Source organism: Dysidea avara, chromosome 1 (genome assembly GCF_963678975.1).
Source record: "Dysidea avara chromosome 1, odDysAvar1.4, whole genome shotgun sequence".
In the NCBI taxonomy this organism is placed as follows: Eukaryota; Metazoa; Porifera; class Demospongiae; order Dictyoceratida; family Dysideidae; genus Dysidea; species Dysidea avara.
The window spans coordinates 12,971,334-12,995,946 of NC_089272.1; the positions used below are offsets into that span (position 1 = coordinate 12,971,334).

The following is a 24,613-nucleotide window of genomic DNA, read 5'->3' on the forward strand; positions in this document are numbered from 1 at the left end:
GTTTGACACATGCCATTTTTACTGTCATTGATTTGAAGTTACTATGGAATTTTAAATTGATATGGTTATACTTCAGCTCAAATTACTGTAGAATTTTGCAATAATTTTATTTTCAGTATGTACTATATATGCAGTTTAACTTGTAGCTAAAGATAGAATTATGTACATCAATATATCTGCATCCACTGAAAGTTCTATCACACACTTCACAGTTTTTGTTGTCTTGCAGAATATAGAAATTAACCCATGCACCAAACTTTAGTTCCACGATCAATATAGCTATATACGTAATAACAAATTATTACAGCTCGAAAAATGCTGCATGCTGTTTGATATATGTAATAGGTTTGCCACAATTTTAAATTGCTAGTAATGGTTAAACAAACAAATGGGTGGCTTTCCAGACACTCTCTATTGAGCCCCATTGGTAACCATGGCACAAAACAAAAACAAGCATCCTATGCATAATTATGTCACTTTGTATTATGAATTACACAGGATCACCATCAGGGGCGGTGGAGCAGGCCAAAAAGTGAGGGGGCCAGGCCAGCTGTAAGCTGAAGACCAAAAAAAAAAAAAAAGAAGGTCACAGCCTGCTGACAATAGCTGCTCTCCACCAATTACATCTCCTTATTTATAACTACACATACATAGCTAAGGAATTTGCTACACTGCTTCTCTGAATACTGTGACTACTCTATTAGAATATCCTGATCCTGACTGTTCTATTAGAGTATCTCGATCTTTTCTTGCAAACAGTGTCCCAAAAAGTGGGGGGGCCATGCCCCCCCCGTCTCCACCGCCTATGATCACCATAAAACTAAATAATATTATAGGCTGTTATGTGTCATCTCACAATAAGCAAAAACCATTCTATCGATGAGCTGGAACAATTTTCTATACACAGCGAACTGGGAAACTCATCTCCCATACATTTTCTGTTGGAGCTTCAGTACACACCTTTCTACTCACCAGAGGAGTACCACTATAACCAAGTCAACACATATGTATACGAAACCAATGAAGCTACCATCCAGTAGCCACTACTGCTACTGGAACATAGCAGTAGTGGCTACGATCCATTGTGTCACTACTACTGCTATAAAATTTCTGGGATAAATTTATAAAATTCTCACCAGCGTATATGTAGCTAACCTGCTCAACTCAAATATTTTACTATCAGCAGCCACAAACTATAAGGTGGTCCATTGAGAGATTATTGACAATGAGTCAATGAAGGGGACTGAACGCCATTAGGAGCTATATTGGCTACAAGAAGTGCATGTCTATTTAAGGTAGTACTATACTTTCCCACACAATTTATTGTAGAATAACAACTCTACATAATGTATGAGTTTGACATCACGTCAAATGGGGTCGACATTGTGATGTGTGCTTTTGCTTTACATCTGATGCATAGTTACTTACATATAGAATGCACTTTAAAGATTTTGGTGTAGCTATTTGTCAATTTCCAGTTTGGGTCAATGGGAATTACACATGCTATGTATATATATATATATATATATCCAAAGCTGATCATGCATGCAAAATTCTGTTTCTAACTATATAATCAACTCCTTCATTTTATTACAGTAGCTACTATGCGTTTCAGCATGTCTCAGGCACTGAGCCAGATTGCCGGTTGCTCACAGCACTAATCACCCGCGGGCACTGAAACCATCTAGATCTGCCTCTGGATCCAGATTGTACTACTTGTCCTGAACAATTAAATTGATCAAATCTGATAAGTGTGAATCAAAGTGTAACTGAACAAGACTACCAAGCAGGGCCGGCTCTGGCAAAATAGAGTCGGGTGGGTCACCACAGTTGAGGGTATAGTATTTGTAACATATTTTCAAGGGGGTCCCCACCCTCCGCTAGGAAAATTTTTAAAATCATCACTCAAGAGATGCAATCTGAAAGCGTTTTCAACGGGTGCTGACAGTTGCATGCTGCTCAACATAATCTTTGAAGTAAGTCTGAGTGTACTGAAAGGCTGGAATGATATTAAGTAGCAAACTCTTACGTGCAATTGTATGGCTTCTCGTACGTTATTATTTTCATTTATTGTTAATCAGCAGGACCCTCCAGGGGTATAATACTGATGTGCAATTACATGTGTACAATTTCAATTAGTTACTCAACTATATAAGTATGTACAATTATGACAAGTTACTTAATTATATACATATGTACAATTACAATAATAAACTATAAAAATATATACAATTACGAGAAGGGGCTAATTTTTGCTTAAATTCTTCAACACAGTCAGTCATAAAACTAGTCTAGCTGATTTGCGACGTTCTTGTAGTGTAGGCCATTGCAAGTTTTCAAGAAAGTTTGTGATGCTGTCTCTATTATTTCGTCTCCATGGTTGACCTGTGACAGAACGAGCAGCTCTATGTTGGACCATCTCTACTTGATTTATGTTGGTTTGGTGATATGGGTCCCATATTGGGGAACAATACTCTAAAATAGGCGAGACAAATTGTTTATATGCTAGCTCACGTAGATGGCTAGGACAATGCTGAAGATTTCGTCGCAAAAAACCAACAGCTCTGTTTTCCTTATTGCAGATGTAATCTATATGTGGTTTCCATGAAAGTCTGTGATGTAACTTTACTCCAAGATACAAATGTTGTTCTGTAACTGCCAGTGAGGTGCCATTCATTACATACAAAAATAAACTTTTGTTATGGTGATTAGAAATTTGCATTATCTTACATTTGCTGATGTTAAAAGCCATTTGCCATTTATCTTCCCACTTTGACAATATTGTCAAGTCTTGTTGGAGTGTTTGATGGTCTGTTGAACTGTGAATAACTTTGTATATTAAGCAATCATCTGCAAAGAGTTTCATTTGGCTACTGATACCCTCAGTTATATCATTTATGTACAGTAAGAACAAGATAGGACCCACAACTGAGCCTTGTGGTACTCCCGATGTGACTTTACAATGATTAGAAAAGGAACCATCTACGACAACTTGTTGGTAGCGATTGCTCAAGAAAGACTCTAGCCATTGTAAAATCTTGCCTCTAATGCCATAGAATTCAATTTTGCTTAGCAGTCTTTTATGTGGAACTTTATCAAATGCTTTGGACAGGTCTAGTATACCAACATCTACTTGGAGTTTATTATTCAATGCTTTTGCAAAGTCATCAGTAACAGTAAGCAGCTGCGATTCACAGGAATGCCTTGATCTAAAGCCGAATTGACAGGGGACTAAGATATCATGAGCTTCCAAGTGTTTCATAATTTGACTTGTGAGTATATGTTCCATTGCTTTGCAAATGATTGATGTCAGAGATACTGGTCGGTAGTTTTGTGGGACAGATCTTTTGCCAGATTTGAAAATGGGAGCGATATGTGCTAGTTTCCATTGTCTAGGGACCACACCAGTGGACAAAGATTGTTGAAAGAGATGGGTCAGCATCAGAGTAATTTCAGCAGCAGCAGTTTGTTTTACTAAATGTCCAGAGATAGCATCAGGGCCAGGGGATTTGTAGGGATCCAACTCAGATAGTATTTTGAAAACCCCATTGGTGATATATCGATGTTGTTTATAGATGGATATGAGGATGCTGGCATTTCAGGGATGCTTTCCAAGTCTTCTTCTGTAAAGACAGATTTAAACTGGTTATTTAAAGTTTCTGCAATTTCTTTGGGTGTAGTTACTTGATCAATAGGTGTCTGTAATGTGCTAATGCCAGTTGTATCCTGCTTTTGAGACTTTATAAACCTCCAAAATGTTTTTCTTCTGTTGTTGTCACAATCTGAGTTTAGACTACTAGTAAGATATTTAAGTCGCTGTTGCTTTAAAGCAGATCGTACTTGGGATTGCATGTCTTTATATGCTTTCCAATCAGAAGGGCGTTTAAATCTTTTAGCTCGCTTATACAAATGTTGTTTTCTTTTAATCAGCCTTTTGAGTTGAGAGGTCATCCTTGGTAAGCGACTTGATGTAGATATTTGCTTAGCTGGAATATGGTCTTTAACGATTTGTAGAATACTTTCATGAATAAAGTTCCAATTTTGTTCCACAGTTCTAGAGCTATTTTCATTCAAAGTTAAATACATGTCTGAAACTGTGGAGACCTTTTCCCTAATTATATCCCAGTTTGCTCTATTATAAAGGTATATTTTCTTCTGAACATTCTTGTGGCCAACCTAAAGATTGGCCAGTTCTACAATAACTGCCTCATGGTCACTGAAGCCTGATACTGTTATACACTGATGGATATAGTCAGGGTGGGTGGTAAAGCACAAATCTAAAATGTTATTACCTCTGGTTGGCAAATTAACAGTTTGTTCCAACATAAAATCATGAACTAGTGTTATCAAGGATTCTCGGAAAGTTGATGTTACGTAAGAGTCCATAAGTGAACCAGACGACCAATCCACCCCAGGGCAATTAAAGTCACCTCTCAATACGATCATTGTGGTTGGAAAATTTTGCCTTACTTGTGTTAAGCTTTCAGAGAGCTCATCCCATACAGATGATGGAGAATTGGACACCACTGGCAAAACTGTGTGTGATATACTTATGGACAAACATCCCACTGCTGCTCCTCTACATGCAGATTGTTTGATTTCTGATTCTTCTACTGTGCCTGATTATCATCCGGTTAGTTTTGATGGCCTTGATGGTACTGTGGTCCATGAGGCTGCATTGCATATTATACCTCAGGGGCAGCTGGACCATCTGGAGTTGATGCCTATGGATGGAGACGTTTCTGTTCTGCTTTTGGGTCAGTTTCAGGAGAACTGTGTTGTTCCATTGCTATTTTGGCTTGAAGATTGTGTACATCTTTTGTTGACCCAGTTATTATCTCTCCATTGATTGCCTGCAGACTCATTGCTCTGGACAAGAACCGAGGTTTCCGACCAATTGGTGTGGGTGAGGTGGTCTGGCGTATCATTGCTAAGGCTACTCTATCAATTATCAGATATGATATTCAACGTGTTGCAGGTACAATTCAGCTATGTGCAGGGCAAATGTCTGGTGTTGAGGCAGCCATTCATTCAATGAGGACAATGTTTTCAAATGATCATACTGAGGGAATGCTGCTAGTGGATGAAAGTAACGCATTCAATTCACTTAATAGAAACGTGGCTTTACACAACATCCAGCACATATGTCCTGCTTTCTTCTCAATACTAGTTAACACTTACCGTCATCCTGCTCCCTTATATATTAATTAGGATCAAGACACATGGTAGTGTGTCGTGCGGCCCAAGAAGCCGGCGCGCAACACCCGTGAGTATATTGACAAGAAGAACCAAAACGCACTTTTCGCACCTCCGTAGCTCTGTACTGCCTTGATGAAACAAGACGATTTTTGCTGTGGACACTTCCTCCAACTTCAGCACACCACATTCTAAGTTTTATCGAAATCGCTTCAAGGTTTCCCGAGATATGCGACTTCAAAAATTGGCTTAGTTTCTTGGTTTTTTTTTCTTATTTTTCTTCCTCTTTTCGCACACTTACAAAAACTGCTATAAAACGCGAACGCCATATCCGATTACCCTGCAATTTGGCACACAGAAGGGGGATATAACGGCGCATCTGGGCACCAACTTTGGCTGGAATACGATAAACAGGCAAAGAGTTATGAGCGATTATTCACTAAAAATAATACCAATATGTTGTCACGCCTACAGGGTAAACCGCGTATGGGAAGAAGCTGAAAATTGGTGGGTGAATAGGTTAACTATTAAACCTCACACCTTGTGTGATTTGAAAGGAATCGAGCTAAAAACCAGGAAGATACAACGAAAAAACCAACAGTGTGTAACAATTACGCAATCGAGATTAGCTAATAAAAAAAACGACTGTTTGCCACACCTACCAGAAAAACCGCTTGGGGTAATGCTTTGAAAATTGCTGTACAGATGGAGTAATCATCTTAGAAAGGCTCTTCAATGGTGTAGAAGAATCAGACTTAAAGCCACGGAGTTATAACACGAAATCCAACTTGGTGTAGCAAGTGCGAGATCGAGGTACTCTAATAGAGCAGTCATCCTAATAGAGCAGTCACCCTGAAGAGAATTTAAGAGATCAGCTAGAAACAAGTAACCTGTATAGAGATCAGCTACAAACAAGTCACCCTGTAGAAAGATCAGCTACAAACAATTCACCCTGCAGATAGATCAGCTAGAAGTAGGGAGTTCATGCAACTATGGAAAGAGATAGTTCAGCTAGAAGAGTAGAGTTCAGCTACAAAGAAACCACCATGTAGAGAGTTCAGCTACAAACAAATCGCCCTGCAGAGAGATCAATAGAAGAAGTTACCTTGCAGAGAGTTCAGCTACAAAGAAACCATCATGTAGAGAGAGCAGCTACAAACAAATCTCCCTGTAGAGAGATCAGCTAGAAGAAGTTACCTTGTAGAGAGTTCATTTAAAAAGAAACCATCATGTAGAGAGTTCAGCTGCAAACAAATCACCTGTAGAGAGTTCAGCTAGAAGAAGTTTCCTTGTAGAGAGTTCAGCTACAAAAAAACCATTCTGTAAAGAGCTCAGCTGCAAACAAATCACCTGTACAGAATTCAGCTACAAACAAATCACCCTGTAGAAAGATCAGCTAGAAGGAGTTACCTTTTAGAGAGTTCAGTTACAAAGAAACCACCATGTAGAGAATTCAGCTACAAACTAGTGACCCTGTAGAGACATCTGCTTCAAGAAGTTACCTTGTAGAGAGTTAAGCTACAAATAAACCATTCTGTGAAGGGCTCAGCTGCAAACAAATCACCTATATACAGAATTCAGCTACAAACAAATCACCCTGCAGAGAGATCAGCTAGAAGAAGTTACCTTGTAGAGAGTTCAGCTGCAAAGAAACCATCATGTAGAGAGTTCAGCTGCAAACAAATCACCTGTAGAGAGTTCAGCTACAAACAAATCTCCCTGTAGAGAGATCAGCTAGAAGAAGTGTCCTAAGAAACCACCATGTAGATAGCTCAACTATAAACTAGTGACCCTGTAGAGACATCAGCTAGAAGAAGTTACCTTGTAGAGAGTTCAGCTACAAAGAAACCATTCTCCAAAGAACTCAGCTGCAAACAAATCACCTGTACAGAATTCAGCTACAAACAAATCATCCTGTAGAGAGATCAACTAGAAGAAGTTACCTTGTAGATCGTTCAGCTACAAACAATTCACCCTGTAGAGAGAGCAGCTAGAAGAAGTCACCTTGTAGAGTGTTTAGTTACAAAGAAACTACCATGGAGAGTTCTGTGATAAATATATGTATTATATATATAATTTGTACATTTACTGATAAAATCAGAAATATCTAAAGTACATCTGCTTCATCTTTTCTTCTTCTTGTGGCAAAGAAAAAATATAGGTTAAAAAAGTCCTAAAGCTGGCCATAGGTATGCAAATACAAAAAGAAGTGAAATCTAATCCAAAACAGCCAAGCTGTAAAAAAAGTGTGCGGCCCTCAAAAAGGCTATGGTGAAAAATCCAAGGTGGCGGCCAAGAAATGGCTGTGATGGTAGGTTAATGGTAAAAATTTTAATAACGACAATTCAGGTGAATCTGGTGCCACTTGGTGTTGGCACAAAATTCACCTGAATTGTCGTTATTAAAATTTTGCCATTAACCTACCATCACAGCCATTTCTTGGCTGCCACCTTGGATTTCACATCTTTTTTCACCATAGCCTTTTTGAGGGCCGCACACTTTTTTTACAGCTTGGCTGTTTTGGATTAGATATTCTTTACTCTAATGAAGGAACCACTCAGGGAGATCCTCTAGCCATGCCTTTCTATGCGCTGGCTATTATACCACTTAACCAGAGACTGCCTGACATGGTTAAGCAAGCCTGGTATGCTGATGATGCCAGTACATGTGGTGCACTTCATGACCTTCGCATTTGGTGGGATAAGCTTTCTCAGTTGGGACCACTCTATGGCTATTACTCTAATGTTAAGAAGACATGGTTGGTGGTGAAGCCTCAGCATTTGGAGCAAGCACATCAAGTGCTTGCTGACATCAATGTTAACATTACTGCTGAGGGCAGGCCTTACCTGGGGGCTGCAATAGGAACTGCCTCCTACATTGCTGATTATGTTGCTAAGAAAGTAAACTTATGGATAGAAGAGCTGACTCTTTTGGCTGCTATTGCCTGGTCCCAATCACATTCTGCCTATTTCGCTTTTATGCATGGCCTTATCAGCAAATGGCTGTTTATTGCTAGGACTATTCCTGATGTTAGCAGCTACTATGAACCGTTGGAAGTCTGTGTCCATCAGATTTTTATTCCTGCTGTGACAGGGCGATTACCCCCAGGAGATTTAGAGAGGAACTTACTTTCCCTTCCTGCAAGGTTTGGTGGTTTGGGAATAGTTAATCCTGTTCAGTTATCTGTCGATTATGATGCTTCCACTAGGGTCACTGGTCCTTTACAGTCACTGCTTTTGTCTCAATCAGGCCTATGTTTGGATGATGTTTGAAGCACTCAACTGTCATTAAGGTCTGCTGTTAAACACTCAAAATCCAATGCAATAGTTTCTACTAAGGATGCTCTAATAGAGCAGGCACCACCAAGTTTGAAGAGAGCTTTGGAGTTGGCTTCTGAAAGGGGTGCTTCCAACTGGCTTACAGTACTTCCAGTTCAGAAGCATGAGTTTGCTCTTCACAAGACTGCATTTCATGATGCCATTGCTCTCTGATATGGCTGGGATCCTGTTCGACTTCCTCATCATTGCCCTTGTGGGGTAAAATTTTCCATCGAACATGCTTTTTCTTGCCCCAAAGGTGGATTCCTAACCATTAGACATAATGAAATTTGCAATTTGACAGCTTCTTTACTTACAGAGGTATGCCATGAGGTGCAAGTTGAACCAACTTTGCAGCCCATTTTTGGAGAATCTTTTGATCATGCCACCCTAAACACGGAAGATGGGGCTCACTTAGATGTTTGCATGAATGATTTTTGGGGTGGTAGATGTGAAAAATTTTATGTAGATGTTAAAGTGTTTAATCCTCATGCACCTACTAATCGCTCCTCTGCTCCAAGAGCCACCTATTGTTGTCATGAGAACACCAAAAGAACACATATGAAGCTCGCATTCATGAGGTGGAGCATGGAACTTTACTCCTCTGGTTTTCTCAGCAACTGGTGGGATGGTTGAGCAAGCAATTGTTTTAATATACGTTTAGCTTCCCTCATTTCAGAGAAGAGGAATGAACATTACGCTGTTGTTATGGGCTGGATCAGATGTTGCTTGTTATTTTCTCTTTTACGATCAGCCATACCTTCGGTTTCGTGTCATATTTCCGTGATCTTTATTTTGATTGCTTTCAAACCACCATAAGGCACTCCTACAATAGTTGATCTATCCACAAACCGATTTTCAGCTCATTCCATGAAGCGGTTTACCCTGTAGGCATGACAACAAATCGATCTTGTTTTACGCGAATAATTGGTCATAAATCCTGAACCGTTCATCGGATTTGTACCAAATTTGATAATAGGATTCGCTTTTGGACTCCCTTTCTCTGTGCCAAATTTCAAGGCAATCGGAGTACGCGCTTGCGTTTTATAGAAATTTTTGCAAGTGTGCGAAAAGACAAAGAAGAAAAAAAAAAACCAAGAAGAAAAAAAACGAAACTTTGGCTGCTTGTATCTCGGAAATGGCTTGAGCGATTTCCTTCCAATTTGGAATGTGGACTCCCCTTGCAGGCGGACAGCCCTGCAGCAAATTTGGTTCCAATCGGATAAGGTATCACCGAGATACAAAGGTGTGAAAATGACGTTTTCTTTCTTCCTGTCAATATACTCACGGTGTGGCGCGCCGGCTCTTGGGCCGCACGACACACTACCGTGTGTCTTCATATAGCCATGACATTAAACTAGCTCATTTTGTGCTAAGCCATTACACACAGACAGTTCAGATCGGTGCACAAAGCTGGTATGTTCGTATCAACAAAATTAATTTCCATTAGCTTATAACTAAATAAAATACATTCAATTATGTTATCATACATCAGAATGTAAACAACAGTAAAGGGATAACTGCATGATATGTACTGTGCACTAATGCCAGTACATATCATGCAGTAGAACATGTAAGCCTCAGGTGAGTGAAATTAAAGCCCACAATCAAACTCCATGCTTGTTGATATAGGTTTTAAATACATTTTGAAAACAATGTTTAAGTAGAGATTTTGAGGTAGGTAAAAGTAGGTAAGTTGCTGACTGACATAATTAGTGTTGTGTACTGTTTGTAGATTGTTGACATTCCAGTATTTTAACACCGATTGCAAAACTGTAGTTGCTGCAGCATTTCACAAATAATATTGAGATGAGTGGTTGACTTTGAAAATAGCATGTCATGACATGCCTCCCACTCCTAAAAACATGAGTACTTTTTTTCAGTTGCACATTTCTGGTCACACTATTATCAGTGTGATTGATGTGGTGTGCGTACTACTCTTGTAAAGATGTGCCAGTTTGGACAGCAATATCACACCTGTGTTAATGTGTTATGACCACTTCTGTATTAACAGTGTAGGCTTCGGTGTGAGTAATGATATACACTGTCTACATTAAATTTTTATTCGTTTATTACTGGGCAGGCAATATTTGTATTGAGGGATAAAATAACAGTTGTCACAGTTGTCGTAGCACTGCGTAAGACATCAAGTGTTTAGATGGCAGAAATCACGTGAACTTAATTGTAATTTCCTTAGCGCCATTAAATTTTATTTTACCATTCCTGATGACGATAACCTCCCTTCTAGCCGTACTTTAGGGATCATACAGTTGTTTTACACCGAGATATCTATTTTTAAGCAGTTGAGTGGACAAGTTATATAATCAAGGTGTGATTTCCGGCTAATTTTTCCCTATATCATGCTCACCCAGATGGTTAGAGATGTCACAACTTAACCATACTTCGTATGTAACTTCTTTGTCGATGGATGATTACTACTGTGGTGTGAGGAAATTTGGGCTATCAATCGTTTGGTGTCCGTAGATGAAAACCCATTTTTGGAGCTAGGAAACTAGTAGATAAGCTTTTAAAATTGCTAAATTGCACAGAACTGACCTTCATTTCTAGTGCAATTGTGCAATCATGGAACAAAACACTGTAACTTTATCAAACAATTTCTCGATAAATTATACTGATAATATCTAATTAATATCAAAATCAGCATTTGCAATATCGAATTCGATGTGATAATGATAACAAAAATTATCACTATGTCCATTATTTTTCGATATATCACACACCATTACTTTGAAACACAAGGTTCCATGGAATATAGAAACCCTCAGTCCCTGTAGTATTTCCCTGGCCTTTCATGTTACTAAATTCCGTAGAATCCTGTGTTTCAATGTCTAACTATTATGTAGTACTCTACCAATACAGAAAAAGTACCTACAGATCTAATACCAAAGCTAAAGGATCTGTGCAATAACCAATAAATACTTTATAATTATGTGCTAGCTTGTTCATGGCTATGGCTATGATAAAGTGCCTGTATTTATTTGCACTAGTGTTTTATAACAAATTATATTCCTTCCAAGGTAGGTTGATTGTACTATTAGTACTACTAATGCCATGGGTAGCAGTGAAATTTGGGATAAATACCATGAGTGCTGCATTGAAATTTCCATTTTCAATACAACAAGAGTGGTATTTGTCCCAAATTTCACTGACACTCGTTCTATTCCAAGTTATGTACTTTGGTTGCCAGGCAAAGGTTGTTAGGGTCTGGTTGGTATGGTTCAAATAGAGTCAAATCAGAATAGCCTATATAGGCCACTGCAGGCATGGTTACCTTAACAACCATTTCCATGGAGACCATTTCCAAGGTAATAAGCATTTTGGGTCTTAACAACCATTGCAAAGCAACAGTACTACAATATAGCACATACTCTAGCCAACGAAATTACAATTACAACTTTTACTCTGATAACATTGAAATTAGGAATTAATTCCACTGCTGGTATAGGGACTTTTGTATGGGCAATGAAACTGATGTTATGGTATTAGGATTAATATTTTTGCAGTAACTGTTCTATACAATGCATGACCTCATTGTTGATGTCCATATATAGCACTTGGTTGTGTCTCACTGTATTCATCATCTCTGCTGCGTTCATCATCTCTGCTGCATGCACGCTTTGTACTTTACAGTGTATTTTCATACAAGTAGCATTGGTGCAATTCTTTGTATATTTGCACTGTTGAACTATACAAACGTTTACATAATAAAGTTACAGTATATAGGTTTTGTTGTGAGCCTAACAAATCGGATTAATTATTCTGCCATTATTGTGAATGTGCATCAACCAGTGTACATAAAGTACTGTATTTTTGTAATTATGATTGTAGGTAGCAGTTCTGTAAAGATGGATTACTACTTTGGATTTTTTAACAACTTGAATTGGCCAGAAATATCAATCATAATAATATCTTTCGATTCACAAGCGGTAAACTATTCAGTTGAGGCTCCGGGAGTGGGATATTATGCTAATGGTACAGTTCTGAATGATAGGGAGGTCATTGTCAATTTTCCATACACTTTGATAACATCATCGCATAATGATCAGAATAAAGGAATTCACTTGATGATTGGTAGTGATAAGGTTACCGTGATCGGTCAGAATTTCAGACATCATAGTACTGATACATTTCTCTGTTTACCCATTAAAAGCTTGTCTGTGGATGAATATGTGTATTATGGGATATCTGTACCTAGACCAAATATATTGCAAGGTAGTGGCACAATTTTAGTAGTTGGCACAGAGAATAATACAATAATGAGGTTGACAGTCACACAACCGGTCACTGTTAGTATTAGTGAGTCTACAGTTAATATTACTGTTAATATACAGTACTCCTTTGTGATCAAGAGGTTTCAGACTGTGTTGATTAAATCACTTGATGACTTAACTGGAACTAAAATTGTTACAGACAAACCAGTATCTGTGTTGAGTGGTCATGAGTGTGGTAGAGTACCAAATAATGTTGCTAGCTGTGAACACTTAATAGAACAAGTTCCACCTACTACATTATGGGGTAGAGCATACTACGTTGCACCATTAGCCACCAGAATGTCGTATACTATTAAAATAGTGGCAGCATTTAACTTCACTATTATTGATTTTTACTGTAACAATCAAAGAGAGACTTATATAATTGATGATGGGAAATCTTTTAACAAAACTCTGTCACTGCAAGAACATTGTGCTATTTATTCCAGTAAAGAAATATTAGTTGTTCAGTTCAGTCATGGGCAGCTTGATGATGATATTACTGGTGACCCAATAATGACACTAGTACCTGCCACAAATTATTACAATAACAAATTTCACTTTTCTACGTTTCAAGATCCAAGTCCTCACAACTACCGGTTTGTAAACTTTATTAACATCATAGTGTTAGCACAGTATTATCAACCTGACATGATCTACCTGATATCAGGAGGGGTGAACAGGTCACTAGACACACAGCAATGGGTACCAATTATGGTTAATAATGTTACTGAAGCTTATGGTGTACAAGTTAATATAACAGAGGGTGTGGCTGAACTTGCTCACCATAATACTATTGCTAGCATGTATTTACTTGTGTATGGATGGGGACATCATCATTCTTATGGACATCCTGGAGGATACAGCATGTTTGGACCCTCTACAGGTTAGTACTCACAAACTTATGTATGTAAATACTTATGATGTACTTAATATGTGTTCAGACTTATGCATCTTCCTTACAATGAAGTTTTGTGGTTTGTGTTACTACATCTTTGTACAGCATTTATCAACAGTACAAACCAGTCTGCTCTGATTTTAAACTTTTTAACCAATGTTATTATTCAGTATGTATGATAGTACTGTATAGTAGGGATGATGAAGTTTGGACTTTCTTACCTAAAAATGTCACCCAAGAAGCCAGCCTCACTTATCCTTCATACCAGCTTGGCAATATAATCAAACCCAGAAATGTCTTCAGAGTGGGCTCAAACCTTTATAACAAGTTTCTATAAACTAAATTTTTTTTAAAAGTAACTGATTAACTATATGACTGGTGCCTTCAGCCAAGCAAAACTTGACGATGGTTAGAGCTACATGGTTGATTCTATACTGTTTGATGCTGTTTTAAAATGCTTTTATTTTTGCATTTCACTAACCACAGCAGCTACAATGCATGCACCTTGTCCTTCTTTGTCTCCTGTTTCTTTTTCTACTACCACATAGGTGTTGATTTACATTAACGCCATGGAGAAGAAATCAAAGAGATAGCATCACTAACATCATAGAAACCTTAAAATTATTGGCCAATGCTAAAAGAACATCACAGATGTGCAAAGCTAGTCTTACTCTACATGAGTTATTAATTATCTAATCAAAAACAGCCAAGCTGTAAAAAAAAGGTGCAGCCCCTCAAAAAGGCCATGGTGAAAAAAGATGTGAAATCCAAGGTGGCGGCCTAGAAATTGCTGTGATGGTAGGTTAATGGCAAAAATTTTAATTACGACAATTCAGGTGAATTTGCATTGCCTCCTCCACTAGGATTCGGCACTAAATTCACTTGAATTGTCGTAATTAAAAATTTTGCCATTAACCTACCATCACAGCCATTTCTTGGCCGCCACCTTGGATTTCACATCTTTTTTCACCATGGCCTTTTTTGGAGGCCGCACCTTATTTTTACAGCTTGGCTGTGTTTGATTAGATATCACTTCTTTTTGTATTTGTATATTGCAAAGCCGGCCTATGGCTGGCTTTGGGGCTTTTTTAACCCATCTGTTTCTTTTTATTTACCACAGGAAGAAGAAAAGAACTTAAAGACAATTTTTAATACTTCAACTATTTTTGATTCTACTATATAGTAATTATACAAATTATATACATATAATTTTATTTATTAGATGCCAATTATTCCCCACAGGATAATTTCTTTGCAACTGATCTCTCTACTGGGTGACTTGAAATGTAGCTGAACTACAGGATGGTTTCCTTGTAGCTGACCTCTCTACAAGGTGACTTGTTTCTAGCTCACCTCTCTATAAAGTGGTTTGTTTGTAGCTGAACTCTCCGCGAGGTAATTAATTTGATTGTAGCCGAGCTTTCTACAGGCTTCTTTCTAGCTAATCTCTATATAGGGTAACTTGTTTATAGCTGAACTTTCTACAGAGTGGGTTCTTTGGAACTGAACTCTCTACAAGGTGACTTGTTTTAGCTTATCTCTCTACAAGATGACTTCCTCTAGCTGATCTCTCTACAATGTGACTTGTATCTAGCTGAACTATCTACAGGATGATCTGTTTGTAACTGAAATCTCTACAGGGTGACTTGTTTCTAGTTGATCTATCTATAGAGTAACATGTTTCTAGCTGAACTCTCTACAGAGTGTGTTCTTTGTAGCTGAACTCTCTACAAGGTGACTTCTTCTAGCTGATCTCTCTATAGGGTGACCTGATCTCTCTGTACGGTGACTTTTATCTAGCTGAACACTCTACAGGGTGATTTGTTTGTAGCTGAATTCTCTACAGGATGGTTTCTTTGTAGCTGAACTCTCTACAAGGTGACTTGCTTCTAGCTGATCTCTCTAGACGGTGACTTCTTCTAGCTGATCTCTCCACAGGGTGACTTGTATAGCTGAACTATCTACAGGGTGATCTATTCATAGCTGAACTCTCTACAGGGTGATGTGTTTTTAGCTGATCTCTCTACAGGGTGATTTGGTTGTAGCTGATCTCTCTACAATGGGTGATTTGCTTGTAACTGAAATCTCTACAGGTTGATTTGTTTGTAGCTGAAGTCTCTACAAGGTGTTTTGTTTGTAGCTGATCTCTCTACAGGATGGTTTCTTTGTCACTGAACTCTCTACAAGGTGACTTGTTTCAAGCTGATCTCTCTACAAGGTGACCTCCTCTAGCTGATCTCTCTACAGATTGATTTGTTTGTAGCCGAACTCTCTACAGGGTGATTTGCTTGCAACTGAATTCCCTATATTGTGTCTAGTTTCTAGCTGATCTATCTACAGGGTGATTTGTTTGTAGCTGAACTCTCTACAGGGTGATTTGTTTCTAGCTGATCTCTCTACAGGGTGACTTTTTTCTAGCTGATCTCTCTACGGGACGGTTTCTTTGTCACTGAACTCTCTACAAGGTGACTTGTTTCTAGCTGATCTCTCTACAGGGTGACTTTTTTCTAGCTGATCTCTCTACAGGACGGTTTCTTTGTCACTGAACTCTCTACAAGGTGACTTGTTTCTAGCTGATCTCTCTACAAGGTGACTTCCTCGAGCTGATCTCTCTACAGGTTGATTTGTTTGTAACTGAATTCTCTACAGGGTGATTTGTTTGTAGCTGAACTCTCTACAGGGTAATCTGATCTCTCTACAGGGGGTGATTTGTTTGTAACTGATATCTCTACAGGTAGATTTGTTTGTAAGTGAACTCTCTACAAGGTGATTTGTTTGTAGCTGATTTCTCTACAGGGTAATTTGTTTATAGCTTAACTCTCTACAAGGTGATTTATTTGTAGCTGAACTCTCTACAGGGTGATGTATTTTTAGCTGATCTCTCTACAGGGTGATTTGGATGTAGCTGATCTCTCTACAGGGTGATTTGTTTGTAGCTGATCTCTCTACAGGGTGATTTGGTTGTAGCTGATCTCTCTACAATGGGTGATTTGTTTGTAACTGAAATCTCTACAGGTTGATTTGTTTGTAGCTGAAGTCTCTACAAGGTGTTTTGTTTGTAGCTGATCTCTCTACAGGATTGTTTCTTTGTCACTGAACTCTCTACAAGGTTACGTGTTTCTAGCTGATCTCTCTACAAGGTGACCTCCTCTAGCTGATCTCTCCACAGATTGATTTGTTTGTAGCCGAACTCTCTACAGGGTGATTTGCTTGTAACTGAATCCCCTATATTGTGTCTAGTTTCTAGCTGATCTATCTACAGGGTGATTTGTTTGTAGCTGATCTCTGTACAGGATGGTTTCTTTGTCACTGAACTCTCTACAAAGTGACTGGTTTCCAGCTGATCTCTCTACAGGGTGATTTGTTTCTAGCTAATCTCTCTACAAGATGACTTCCTCGAGCTGATCTCTCTACAGGTTTGTTTGTTTGTAAATGAACTCTCTACAGGGTGATTTGTTTGCAGCTGAACTCTCTACAGGGTGATTTGTTTGTAGCTGAACTCTCTACAGGATGGTTTCTTTGTTACTGAACTCTACAAGGCAGCTTTTTTCTAACTGATCTCTCTACAAGGTGACTTCCTCTAGCTGATCTCTCTATAGGGTGACTTGTATCTAGCTGAACTATCTACAGGATGATCTGTTTGTTGCTGAAATCTCTACAGTGTGACTTGTTTCTAGCTGATGTAACTCGTTTCTAGCTGAGCACTCTACAGGGTGATCTGTTCATAGCTGAACTCTCTACAGGTTGATTTGTTTGTAGCTGAAATCTCTTGTTTCAAACTGATCTCACTGTAGGGTAACTTGTTTGTAGCTGAACTCTCTACAAGATGGTTTCTTTGTAGCTGAACTCTCTACAGAGTGATTGTTTTTGTAGCTGAACTGTATATAGGGTGATTTGTTTGTACCTGAACTTTCTACAGGGTGATTTGTTTATAGCCGAATGCTCTGCAGGATGATTTGTTTGTAGTTGATCTCTCTACAGGGTTTCTTTGCAGCTGAGATCTCTACAGGGTGACTTCTTCTAGCTGAGCTCTCTACAGAGTAACTTGTTTGTATAGCTGAACTCTTTACAGAGTGGTATTTTGGTTGCAGAACTCTCTACACGGTGACTTTTTTGTAGCAAAATTCTTTACAGAGTGACTTGTTTGTAGCTGAATTCTCTACAGAGTGACTTACTTGTAACTGAATTCTCTACAGAGTGACTTACTTGTAGCTGAACACTGTATAAACTATAAAGTGGCTTGTCTGTAGCTGAACTCTCTTCAGGGTTACTTGTCTGTAGCTGAATTCTCTTGAGAGTGTAGCCGAACTCTCTACAGGATGCATGACTTGTTTATAGCTGAACTCTCTTCAGTGTGACTTGTAATGTTCTGAATCACTACAGTGATATATTTGTAGCTGAACTCTCTATAGGGTGACTTGCTTCTTGCTGAACTGTCTATAAGATTAATTGTTTGCAGCTGAACTCCCTACAGAATAACTTGCAATGTAATAGAATTCTACAATGGAGTAAATAAATTTGCTGAATGCTCTATTAGGGTGACTGTTCTATTAGAGTATCTCGATCTCGCATTTGCTACACGGAGTTGGCTTTCGAATCATAACTCAGTGGTTTGTAATCCGATTCTTCTGTACTACTGCAAGGACTTTCTATGAAGATTATTCCAACTATACACCGATTTTCAGCTCATTGCTGTAAGCGGCTTGCCTAGTAGGCGTAAAAACTAATACTTTTTTATTCATAAAAATCGATCACGTAATTGTGACACAGGTTGGGTTTTGTGTCATATCTCCATGGTCTTTATCTCGATTCCTTTCAAACCACCAAAAGGCACTCCTACGATGGTTACTCCATCTACATAGCAATTGTCAACTCATTCCATGAAGCGGTTTACTCTGTAGGCGTGACAACAAATCGATCTTGTTTTACGCGAATAATTGGTCATAAATCCTGAACCGTTTATCGGATTTGCACCAAATTTGATAATAGGTTTCGCATTTGGACTCCCTTTCTCTGTGCCAAATTTCAAGGCAATCGGAGTACGCGCTTGCGTTTTATAGAAATGTTTGCAGGTGTGCGAAAAGACAAAGAAGAAAAAAAAATGAAGAAAAAAAACCGAAATGTGGCAGCTCGTATCTCGAAAATGGCTTGAGCGATTTCCTTCCAATTTGGAATGTGGACTCCCCTAGCTGGCGGTCAACTCTGCAGCAAATGTGGTTCCAATCGGATACGGTATCACCAAGATACAAAGGTGTGACAATGACGTTTTCTTCCTTCCTGTCAATATACTCACGGTGTGGCGCGCCGGCTTCTTGGGCCGCATAACCATGACATTAAACTAGCTCATTTTGTGCTAAGTCATTATACACAGACAGTTCAGATCAGTGCACAAAGCTGGTATGTTCGTATCAACAAAATTAATTTCCATTAGCTTATAGCTAAATAAAATACATTCAATTATGTTATCATACATCAGAATGTAAACAACAGTAAAGGTATAACAACACTGTGCACTAATGCCAGTACATATCATGTGGTAGAACATGTAAGCCTCAGGTGAGTGAAATTAAAGCCAACAATCAAACTCCATGCTTGGTGATATAGGTTTTAAATACATTTTGAAAACAATGTTTAAGGAGAGATTTTGAAGTAGGTAATAGTAGGTAAGTTGCTGACTGACATAATTAGTGTTGTGTACTGTTTGTAGATTGTTGACATTCCAGTATTTTAACACCGATTGCAAAACTGTAGTTGCTGCAACATTTCACAAATAATATTGAGATGAGTGGTTGACTTTGAAAATAGCATGTCATGACATGCCTCCCACTCATAAAAACAGGGGGTTTAGAAAACCCGGACCGGACCAGGTCAACTTCTTCAAGTAAGCCAATTCACACAATAGCTGTAACATACAATTCACACAATAGCTAGCTATAACATACACTCTTCACCTTGTAGCCACTCTACCAAGAAAATAATTAGCTAGCTACGATGGCTCAGCCGGACTGCAACAGTGATCGCACACGAAACTTCATCCACGATAAAACAACCCAACTAAGCTATTAAAATACTTTCTACTACATTTCACTACACAATTGCTACAAAGCTACAAGCTCTTTCTGCTGTACTAAACTGTTACACACACTAGTAACCGCCTGAATTTATTAGAATCGTGATATACAAAGTGAAAGGAACTAAGATAACAGCAAACCTCTGAACTGATGTAAAGGAATGGTCATGGATGACTGGCTAAACTAAGAAAGGTGAGCTAGTGCCCATGCAGGGTAGCTTTATAGAGATTTCTGGAGTAGTAAGGTTTTGTTCTATTTAAAGCCTACCTTGACATGTAGCAAATACTCCATTACTCATTCATCACTACCGAAATAAATGCAGAGGTTTGTTGTTATTTTAGTTCCTTTCACTTTGTATATCACGATTCTAAAAAATTCGGGCGGTTACTATGTGTAACAGTTGAGTACAACAGAAAGAGCTAGTAGCTTTGTAGCGATTGTGTAGTGAAATGTAGTAGAAAGTATTTTAATAGCTTAGTTAGGTTGTTTTATCGTGGATGAAGTTTCGTGCACGATCGCTGTTGCAGTCTGAGCCATCGTAGCTAGCTAGTTATGTTCTTGGCAGAGTGGCTATATACAAGGTGAAGAGTGTATATTATAGCTAGCTGTTGCATGAATTGCATGTTACAGCTATTGTGTGAATTAGCTTACTTGAAGAAGTTGACCTGGTCCGGTCCGGTCCGGTCCGGGTTTTCTAAACCCCCCAAAAACATGAGTGTTTTTTTTTTTCAGTTGCACATTTCTGGTCACACTATTATCAGTGTGATTGATGTGGTGTGCATACTACTCTTGTAAAGATGTGCCAGTTTGGACAGCAATATCACACCTGTGTTAGTGTGTTATGACCACTTCTGTATTAACAGTGTAGGCTTCGGTGTGAGTAATGATATATACTGTCTACATTAAATTCTTATTTGTTTATTACTGGGCAGGCAATATTTGTATTGAGGGATAAAATCACAGTTGTCGTAGCACTGCGTAAGACATCAAGTGTTTAGATGGCAGAAATCACGCGAACTTAATTGTAATTTCCTTAGCGCCATTAAATTTTATTTTACCATTCCTGATGACGATAATCTCCCTTCTAGCCGTACTTTAGGGATCATACAGTTGTTTTACACCGAGATATCTATTTTTAAGCAGTTGAGTGGACAAGTTATATAATCAAGGTGTGATTTCCGGCTAATTTTTCCCTATATCATGCTCACCCAGATGGTTAGAGATGTCACAACTTAACCATACTTCGTATGTGACTTCTTTGTTGATGGATGATTACTACTGTGGTGTGAGGAAATTTGGGCTATCAATCGTTTGGTGTCCGTAGATGAAAACACATTTTTGGAGCTAGGAAACTAGTAGATAAGCTTTTAAAATTGCTAAATTGCACAGAACTGACCTTCATTTCTAGTGCAATTGTGCAATCATGGAACAAAACACTGTAACTTTATCAAACAATTTCTTGATAAATTATACTGATAATATCTAATTAATATCAAAATCAGCGTTTGCAATATCGAATTCGATGTGATAACGATAACAAAAATTATCACTATGTCCATTATTTTTCGATATATCACACACCATTACTTTGAAACACAAGGTTCCATGGAATATAGAAACCCTCAGTTCCTGTAGTATTGCCCTGGCCTTTCATGTTACTAAATTCCGTAGAATCCTGTGTTTCAATGTCTAACTATTATGTAGTACTCTACCAATACAGAAAAAGTACCTACAAATCTAATACCAAAGCTAAAGGATCTGTGCAATAACCAATAAATACTTTATAATTATGTGCTAGCTTGTTCATGGCTATGGCTATGATAAAGTGCCTGTATTTATTTGCACTAGTGTTTTATAACAAATTATATTCCTTCCAAGGTAGGTTGATTGTACTATTAGTACTACTAATGCCATGGGTAGCAGTGAAATTTGGAATAAATACCATGAGTGCTGCATTGAAATTTCCATTTTCAATACAACAAGAGTGGTATTTGTCCCAAATTTCACTGACACTTGTTCTATTCCAAGTTATGTACTTTGGTTGCCAGGCAAAGGTTTTTAGGGTCTGGTTGGTATGGTTCAAATAGAGTCAAATCAGAATAGCCTATATAGGCCACTGCAGGCATGGTTACCTTAACAACCATTTCCATGGAGACCATTTCCAAGGTAATAAGCATTTTGGGTCTTAACAACCATTGCAAAGCAACAGTACTACAATATAGCACACACTCTAGCCAACGAAATTACAATTACAACTTTTACTCTGATAACATTGAAATTAGGAATTAATTCCACTGCTGGTATAGGGACTTTTGTATGGGCAATGAAACTGATGTTATGGTATTAGGATTAATATTTTTGCAGTAACTGTTCTATACAATGCATGACCTCATTGTTGATGTCCATATATAGCACTTGGTTGTGTCTCACTGTATTCATCATCTCTGCTGCGTTCATCATCTCTGCTGCATGCACGCTTTGTACTTTACAGTGTATTTTCATACAAGTAGCATTGGTGCAATTCTTTGTATATTTGCACTGTTGAACTATACAAACGTTTACATAATAAAGTTACAGTATATAGGTTTTGTTGTGAGCCTAACAAATCGGATTAATTATTCTGCCATTATTGTGAATGTGCATCAACCAGTGTACATAAAGTACTGTATTTTTGTAATTATGATTGTAGGTAGCAGTTCTGTAAAGATGGATTACTACTTTGGATTTTTTAACAACTTGAATTGGCCAGAAATATCAATCATAATAATATCTTTCGATTCACAAGCGGTAAACTATTCAGTTGAGGCTCCGGGAGTGGGATATTATGCTAATGGTACAGTTCTGAATGATAGGGAGGTCATTGTCAATTTTCCATACACTTTGATAACATCATCGCATAATGATCAGAATAAAGGAATTCACTTGATGATTGGTAGTGATAAGGTTACCGTGATCGGTCAGAATTTCAGACATCATAGTACTGATACATTTCTCTGTTTACCCATTAAAAGCTTGTCTGTGGATGAATATGTGTATTATGGGATATCTGTACCTAGACCAAATATATTGCAAGGTAGTGGCACAATTTTAGTAGTTGGCACAGAGAATAATACAATAATGAGGTTGACAGTCACACAACCGGTCACTGTTAGTATTAGTGAGTCTACAGTTAATATTACTGTTAATATACAGTACTCCTTTGTGATCAAGAGGTTTCAGACTGTGTTGATTAAATCACTTGATGACTTAACTGGAACTAAAATTGTTACAGACAAACCAGTATCTGTGTTGAGTGGTCATGAGTGTGGTAGAGTACCAAATAATGTTGCTAGCTGTGAACACTTAATAGAACAAGTTCCACCTACTACATTATGGGGTAGAGCATACTACGTTGCACCATTAGCCACCAGAATGTCGTATACTATTAAAATAGTGGCAGCATTTAACTTCACTATTATTGATTTTTACTGTAACAATCAAAGAGAGACTTATATAATTGATGATGGGAAATCTTTTAACAAAACTCTGTCACTGCAAGAACATTGTGCTATTTATTCCAGTAAAGAAATATTAGTTGTTCAGTTCAGTCATGGGCAGCTTGATGATGATATTACTGGTGACCCAATAATGACACTAGTACCTGCCACAAATTATTACAATAACAAATTTCACTTTTCTACGTTTCAAGATCCAAGTCCTCACAACTACCGGTTTGTAAACTTTATTAACATCATAGTGTTAGCACAGTATTATCAACCTGACATGATCTACCTGATATCAGGAGGGGTGAACAGGTCACTAGAGACACAGCAATGGGTACCAATTATGGTTAATAATGTTACTGAAGCTTATGGTGTACAAGTTAATATAACAGAGGGTGTGGCTGAACTTGCTCACCATAATACTATTGCTAGCATGTATTTACTTGTGTATGGATGGGGACATCATCATTCTTATGGACATCCTGGAGGATACAGCATGTTTGGACCCTCTACAGGTTAGTACTCACAAACTTATGTATGTAAATACTTATGATGTACTTAATATGTGTTCAGACTTATGCATCTTCCTTACAATGAAGTTTTGTGGTTTGTGTTACTACATCTTTGTACAGCATTTATCAACAGTACAAACCAGTCTGCTCTGATTTTAAACTTTTTAACCAATGTTATTATTCAGTATGTATGATAGTACTGTATAGTAGGGATGATGAAGTTTGGACTTTCTTACCTAAAAATGTCACCCAAGAAGCCAGCCTCACTTATCCTTCATACCAGCTTGGCAATATAATCAAACCCAGAAATGTCTTCAGAGTGGGCTCAAACCTTTATAACAAGTTTCTATAAACTAAATTTTTTTTAAAAGTAACTGATTAACTATATGACTGGTGCCTTCAGCCAAGCAAAACTTGACGATGGTTAGAGCTACATGGTTGATTCTATACTGTTTGATGCTGTTTTAAAATGCTTTTATTTTTGCATTTCACTAACCACAGCAGCTACAATGCATGCACCTTGTCCTTCTTTGTCTCCTGTTTCTTTTTCTACTACCACATAGGTGTTGATTTACATTAACGCCATGGAGAAGAAATCAAAGAGATAGCATCACTAACATCATAGAAACCTTAAAATTATTGGCCAATGCTAAAAGAACATCACAGATGTGCAAAGCTAGTCTTACTCTACATGAGTTATTAATTATCTAATCAAAAACAGCCAAGCTGTAAAAAAAAGGTGCAGCCCCTCAAAAAGGCCATGGTGAAAAAAGATGTGAAATCCAAGGTGGCGGCCTAGAAATTGCTGTGATGGTAGGTTAATGGCAAAAATTTTAATTACGACAATTCAGGTGAATTTGCATTGC

At 38.1% G+C, this 24,613-nt stretch overlaps 2 protein-coding genes across 2 annotated transcripts in view; both read left to right on the plus strand.

Annotated features, from left to right (window-relative positions):
• The window catches only part of LOC136241637 (uncharacterized), an 86,983-nt gene that overhangs the window by 52,994 nt on the left and 9,376 nt on the right, over positions 1-24,613 (plus strand). The window contains exons 3-4 of the mRNA XM_066032886.1: positions 12,363-13,670; positions 22,443-23,750. Of these exons, the coding sequence (XP_065888958.1) occupies positions 12,363-13,670; positions 22,443-23,750 (2,616 nt within the window). The remainder of the gene's footprint in view (positions 1-12,362; positions 13,671-22,442; positions 23,751-24,613) is intronic.
• The window catches only part of LOC136241648 (uncharacterized), a 226,954-nt gene continuing 214,720 nt past the window's right edge, over positions 12,380-24,613 (plus strand). The window contains exons 1-2 of the mRNA XM_066032896.1: positions 12,380-13,670; positions 22,443-23,750. Of these exons, the coding sequence (XP_065888968.1) occupies positions 12,380-13,670; positions 22,443-23,750 (2,599 nt within the window). The remainder of the gene's footprint in view (positions 13,671-22,442; positions 23,751-24,613) is intronic.